General features: G+C 51.2%; 1 protein-coding gene across 1 annotated transcript in view; it reads right to left on the bottom strand.

The window, feature by feature from the left end:
* The window catches only part of SBF2 (SET binding factor 2), a 301,018-nt gene extending 294,919 nt beyond the window's left edge, over positions 1–6,099 (bottom strand). The window contains 1 exon segment of the mRNA XM_018555287.1: positions 5,965–6,099. Within this exon segment, the coding sequence (XP_018410789.1) occupies positions 5,965–6,019 (55 nt within the window). The 5' untranslated portion in view covers positions 6,020–6,099.
* Between the last annotated feature and the right edge of the window lie 1,024 nt (positions 6,100–7,123).

The raw sequence follows: 7,123 nt of genomic DNA, 5'->3' as shown, positions 1-7,123 counted from the left end.
GGGGATGGCGATGGGGAGGGGGGGCTGTTGTTTTTAACCATACCCTCTTTTGATTACTTTTTCTTTCTTTGACAACCGAGATCTTTTCTTTCCATCTAAATATTTACAGAACAGATTGAAGGAAAAATAAACCAGAAATAAGATGTCCGTCCTCCGGCCGCCGGAGATATTTTTAATTTTTCAAAGAAAATGAACGAGGTGCCGAGTGACGAGACGCAGAAAATAACGCCGAGCGCCAAACTTTTGTCTGAGGAGATTCCATTCCTTTGTTGTTCTGCGATGGAAAGAACGTCTAAAGAAGAACCGACCGGTGACGATGAATTCCGATTAGTCCCTATAGGTTCCTGCACCTTCCACAATGTATCCGATGAGTGACCATGAATTCCGATTGGTCCCTATAGGTTCCTGCACCTTCCTCAATGTATCCGATCGGTGACCATGGATACCATTTGGTCCCCATAGGTTCCTGTTATTCTCCAGAAAGAGAGATGATGGAAATATTGTTTTAATTATAACATGTGCACAATAAGATCCCGGAACACAGAATGTAAATAAAACACAGAAGTGATTCCTGAATATGTAAAAGTTTAGAAGAAGAATGTAACAATCCAAAACAATGTAAGAAGACCCAGAGGAGCTGCGCTGTGGATACATTGTAGCTTCTTGTGATTTACTGCACAATGGTGATACCTACTGTAGGCATCGCCATGACAACCCTTTCCATTGCATCACCACACACGTCACCTGATCACACCATGCTACCGTCACCACACATGTCACCTGATCACACCATGCTACCATCACCACACACATCACCAGATCACACCATGCTACCGTCACCACACACGTCACCTGATCACACCATGCTACCGTCACCACACACGTCACCTGATCATACCATGCTACCATCACCACACACGTCACCTGATCACACCATGCTACCGTCACCACACAGGTCACCTGATCATACCATGCTACCGTCACCACACAGGTCACCTGATCATACCATGCTACCATCACCACAACATGACGCCTTGAAGTCTTCCTAAACCCAGATGCAGTTCTCTTGCTTCCTGCTAAGTTGTTTCTTTTGTATTCCGGCTCCTTTGGTCAGCTGATCGAGGGATACCAGCCGAAAGGGTGCCGACAGAGGCACCCACTGCGCTCATTTCGGCCGGTTCCTGAAGAACTGGACAATATTTGCACAGAGTATGGCCACTTTAGGATAGGTTCAGACCTATGCAACACACGGCACGTGCGTCCTGGGGCCGCGCAATCGTGTGTTCGTGCACACAGCGGTTGCCACCATTTGATTTTAATGGTGTTACATCTGCGTGGCGATCGCTGATGTGTTTCCTGTTGCAGGCAGGCGGAGCCTATATCTCGATGGCTGTCCTGGAAGATGACTGGGGAAACAAAAGGTACAAGTACTATTTTTGCGACACACAACGCATGGCTTTCTTAGTGTTCAATTGCACTGGCGGAATCGCAGCAGGAAACCGCGTGATCTGCCCCGTGTGACTGGGGTGCCATTGGAAAATAATGGCACCCACAGTGCTGTTGGCTGTGGTGGCCGTCTCCATGACTGCTCGACAAGCCGCGCGGTTTTGTGCACAATTGCCGCGCGTTCAGGTTTTGTCCAGGTGTGAACTTGGCCTTAACAAAAAAAAGAAACTCGCAACAGCCGGCCAAAGAGATGAACTTTGACGGATAAGTTGAACCTGTATCTAGAGCAACTTCTATCAGCAAGACACAAAAGTTGAAAAAAAACGGATGTTTCAGAACACTAAGTGCCGGTGCACACCTAGGCGACACCTCACCATGCGGGAATCATGCGCAATGCGGTGCGGTCAGGAGTCGCCAAGGTGTGAACCGATCGCGCACAGGGTTTCTAATGGCGCGCCAGGTGGTTCGCAGGGTTTCCCGCCATGATTCCGCCCGTGCTTCCGAACATGATCATTGCTAAAACAGCTGCGCGTCCTGTATCTCAATAAAAAAGTTACATGTACGCGCGGATGTCAATGGGGCCGCACGATCGTGGAGGTCTGCACCGGGTTGCGGCGTCTCAGTATACCGCGAGCTACAGCTCCCTATATACTGAGCCTAGGGTGACGGGAGGACGCTAGTTTGTATCCTCCCGCTACCCTAAGGAGAACTATGGGGAAAAGCCCTAACCCCATAGTTCTCCTTTAAAGCGTCACTAAACATGAGATTGTAGTCCATGCCGGGAGCGAGCTTGGAGCGGTGACTACTTTACAGCACACACAGGGACCATTTGGAACAGACGTAGCCCCCCTCCAGAAGGAAGGACGGTGTCGGCACCAATTCAGAGATGATTGGAAGATCTACAGCCGAGTGATACACAAATAAGATACATTGTTGTTCAGGTTCTTGAATGTATTTTTAAGATCTAACTCTGGAGTTTAGTGTCACTTTAAAGTGGAAAGAAGGTCAAAATAAAAAGAACATATATGATGCAATCCGATTCTACACACACGTTACATGTATCACAGCAGTTTTTGGTTCTCTGAGGTTATCTGGGAATTGTAATTCCAAGTAAAAGCAACACAGTAACCGAGGGAACACAAATAAGAAAAGCGACACATTGGTTCATAGCGATCATATTTCTGATGTAACCTTTTCGGGATTAGAATGCTCCGCGCCTAACATCATAAATCCTGAATGTGACTTTCCCAGGGATGGGAGAGGATGTCAACAACGTGCGGGGCCAAATATTAGAACGAGCACTTTATACAAATGAAATCCGGTGGCCGCGTTTTCTGGGCCAGAGCTACCGACGCGTTCTAAAAACATGACCGGCATTCAATTATCATGTGTGCTGTAAAACTCGGGCACGAACGGGGACACGCGGGGCCACACCGAGGCCGAAAAGAAGCCAAATAAAAGTCGTATTGAACTCTGAAACTTACAATAATGAATCCGGATCAAACAAATATAAAAATCGCCCAGCAAAGTATTTCTTTATATTTTTACCCAAACACTTTCAATCATCATGTTTCCAAACGGCTCCAACTCTCGCAGCTCAGCTTCCCTGAACGTCCTGTACAGTACAAGATCACAAGGGGCAGAGCAGTCTGCAGCAGCCGCCCGTTCTCTACCTCGTTCAGATGTTTCTCTAAGGCAGTGGTAGCAAACCTCCGGCCCTCCAGCTGTGGTGAAACTACAAATCCCATGATGCATCTCTCTTCTGGGAGTCATGTCTGTGGCTGTGAGAATCTTGCAGTGCCTCATGGGATTTGTAGTTCCGCCACAGCTGGAGGGCCAGAGGTTTGCTACCCCTGCTCTATAAAAAGGGCTATGTATAAAAGCTTAAATAAACAGAGCTGCCAGTAAACACCTATATAATAGTTAGCAACCTCGGCACTCCAGCTGTTGTGGAACTACAAGTCCCATGAGGCATTGCAAGACTGACAGCCACAGGCATGGCAGGATTTGTAGTTTCATCCCAGCTGGAGTGTCGTGGTTGCCTATTCCTGAGCTATATGAAAACCTTGACCATACAGAACAGGGGATGGACAACCGTGGCACTCCAGCTGGGATAAAACAGCAACTCCCATCATGCCTCTGGGAGTCATTCCTGTGGCTGTCAGAGTCTTGCAATGCCTCATGGGACTTGTAGTGTCACCACAGCTGGAGTGCCGAGGTTGCCTACGCCTGGTATAGAATACATTGACCAATCCAGAGCTCCTCATTTTCACAACAATATCGAGGTCTTTATGGCGGCCTGTACCCCCACTGGGGAGATTTTCCATCACTTCCTGAACCAGTGACTGCCATCTGGGCCATGTACATGAAATATAGAAATCCACCCGAGTCTCTGGAATCAGATATCGAGGGGAACATTTTGTAACGGCAAAAAAAAAAAAATAATTTTACATGGCATTAACTCAACTTACCAACTGCAACCCCTCACTTCCTGTTCTGGTGTCACCCTTGTGAGATCTCCACAATGGGGACACAGCAACAAAATCATAATTATAATCCTTCCGCATTGCACCCAAACATTTGGCTGGGGGTCCCTTTTAAACCGCTTGCCTTTTTGGAGAGGCACAGAAGCAATTACAATTGGATGCCGACCAAAAAAACCATGCAGCCAATCACAAAACACCCAATACCCCATGATAATACACCCTAACATGAAAATGCTACACAGGCATCAGAGAAGGGCTGGGCGCAGCACCAAGGCAACTCCTTTGCCACGGGGCATACATCGGGGCCTGGCGCGTCCAGCTACATGGAAACACATCAATTCACGACAGCAGGAAGACACGAGGGGCGATCAGTGAATGTAATCCAACGCCACTGAAAGCGAGCGCGCTGCGACCTCTCTGTGCACGCCGGACGCACGATGCAAATATCACCATGCCATGCAAATTAGGGCCTTCAAATGCTGATGAACCCGTACAACTTCCATCAATGACAGAATGTGCATGGTCCACATATTGTCCTTCAGTGGCCTGCAGGATGAACACTATAACCTTCAGTGGCCTGCGCAATGCACACCGTGACCCCTGGGGACCTGCAGGATGCACACCCTCACCCCTGGGGACCTGCAGGATGCACACCGTGACCCCTGGGGACCTGCAGGATGCACACCGTGACCCCTGGTGACCTGCAGGATGCACACCGTGACCCCTGGTGACCTGCAGGATGCACACCGTGACCCCTGGTGACCTGCAGGATGCACACCGTGACCCCTGGTGACCTGCAGGATGCACACCGTGACCCCTGGTGACCTGCAGGATGCACACCGTGACCCCTGGTGACCTGCAGGATGCACACCGTGACCCCTGGTGACCTGCAGGATGCACACCGTGACCCCTGGTGACCTGCAGGATGCACACCGTGACCCCTGGTGACCTGCAGGATGCACACCGTGACCCCTGGTGACCTGCAGGATGCACACCGTGACCCCTGGTGACCTGCAGGATGCACACCGTGACCCCTGGTGACCTGCAGGATGCACACCGTGACCCCTGGTGACCTGCAGGATGCACACCGTGACCCCTGGTGACCTGCAGGATGCACACCGTGACCCCTGGTGACCTGCAGGATGCACACCGTGACCCCTGGTGACCTGCAGGATGCACACCGTGACCCCTGGTGACCTGCAGGATGCACACCGTGACCCCTGGTGACCTGCAGGATGCACACCGTGACCCCTGGTGACCTGCAGGATGCACACCGTGACCCCTGGTGACCTGCAGGATGCACACCGTGACCCCTGGTGACCTGCAGGATGCACACCGTGACCCCTGGTGACCTGCAGGATGCACACCGTGACCCCTGGTGACCTGCAGGATGCACACCGTGACCCCTGGTGACCTGCAGGATGCACACCGTGACCCCTGGTGACCTGCAGGATGCACACCGTGACCCCTGGTGACCTGCAGGATGCACACCGTGACCCCTGGTGACCTGCAGGATGCACACCGTGACCCCTGGTGACCTGCAGGATGCACACCGTGACCCCTGGTGACCTGCAGGACGCACAAAATAGTGACTGACTAGACACACAATGCAAGTTCTGGGGACTGACAGAATGCACAATTTACCCTGCAGGGTTGCTCAGTACAACTAACCCCAACAGACAGCATGCTCAGTGCAACCTCCACAGACTGACAGGATGCTCAGTGCAACCTCCACAGACTGACAGGATGCTCGGTACCCATTGCCCAGTATTGCATACATAATACATGTCCAAGTCATAACAAGGGCCCCACGCCCCTCCTGCGTCACTCGTGAGACCGCACAGGGACCCCTGCAGCATCTCACCCCTACCCCCGCAAATATGGTACTGCCCCCCCTCCACCTCCACCCAGGTCACAGAGGGACGAGTCTATATGCGTCCCACAGAGGAGGGGATCTGTATGTGGAGTGACCCCCCCCTCCTTTCCCATCACCCTCCTTCTGGGTACAGTGCGGAATACAGCTGGCACTCACCCGTCTTCTCATGGTCGTAGCCCACCACTATGAAGTAGTCTGCCAGCCTCGCCATGGCCGCCCGCAATCCTCTCTTCCCACGGGAAATCTCAGCATTTTGGCCGCAGCTGCTCGGCCATGTTTGCGGCGCACAGGGACCCCCTGACTACTGCGCATGCGCGGCTCGGTCTGCCTTACTGAGCATGCGCGGGGGGAATAGGGCTGATGGGCGGGGCTCGCAAACTTCGCAGCTTCTACTTTGCTACATTGTGACAACGTCAGACGAGCCGCCAAGACGATGTGCTGCCGCAGGGACCTTCATGTGATGGGTCCTTCCCTGACTGGATTAGACTGGCACTGTACCCAGTAACTGTCCTTATAAGACTATCTGCACCCGGTAATTGTCCTTATAACACTATCTGCACCTGGTAATTGTCCTTATAACACTATCTGCCCCCAGTAACTGTCCTTATAACACTATTTGCACCCGGTAACTGTCCTTATAACACTATCTGCACCCGGTAACTGTTCTTATAACACTATCTGGACCCAGTAACTGTCCTTATAACACTATCTGCACCCAGTAACTGTCCTTATAACACTATCTGCACCCAGTAACTGTCCTTATAACACTATCTGCACCCAGTAACTGTCCTTATAACACTATCTGCACCCAGTAACTGTCCTTATAACACTATCTGGACCTATAGAGGAAATCTATACAGGAGCCTCTGAGCTCCTGCACATCGTCGGATTAAAGCAGAACTCCAGGTAGAAATTTCATCACCCCAAGGTTTGAGTGCTCATTTTGGTGCTTAAGGCCAAGATTTAGAAAGTTATACTCATCTGATCCTCAAAGTCGGCTTGCTTTTGGACCACTCCTGGAGCCTTTCTCCCCCTCCGCTGCAGCGGTCTAAGGTCCCTGAGTAATCACCATCTATACACTGGCATCCTCTTTTATATCCCTTTAGGGCAGCAGCTAACGATTATTTTCATAATCGATTAGTTGCCCGATTATTCCCCTCTCTCTCCCTTCCTCCCTCTCTCTCCCTTCCTCCCTCGCTCTCTCTCTCCCTCCCTCTCTCTCCCTCCCTTTCCTTCCCTCTATCTCTCTTTCCCTCCCTCTCGCTCTCTCCCCCTCCATCTCTCTCTCTCCCTCCATCTGTCCCTCTCTCTCCAA

The sequence above is a fragment of the Nanorana parkeri genome, unplaced genomic scaffold (assembly GCF_000935625.1).
Source record: "Nanorana parkeri isolate BGI_ZX_2015 unplaced genomic scaffold, ASM93562v1 scaffold10, whole genome shotgun sequence".
Taxonomy (NCBI): domain Eukaryota; kingdom Metazoa; phylum Chordata; class Amphibia; order Anura; family Dicroglossidae; genus Nanorana; species Nanorana parkeri.
Note: the sequence above shows the minus strand (reverse complement) of the source record. Positions and strands in the feature narration are given on the sequence as shown.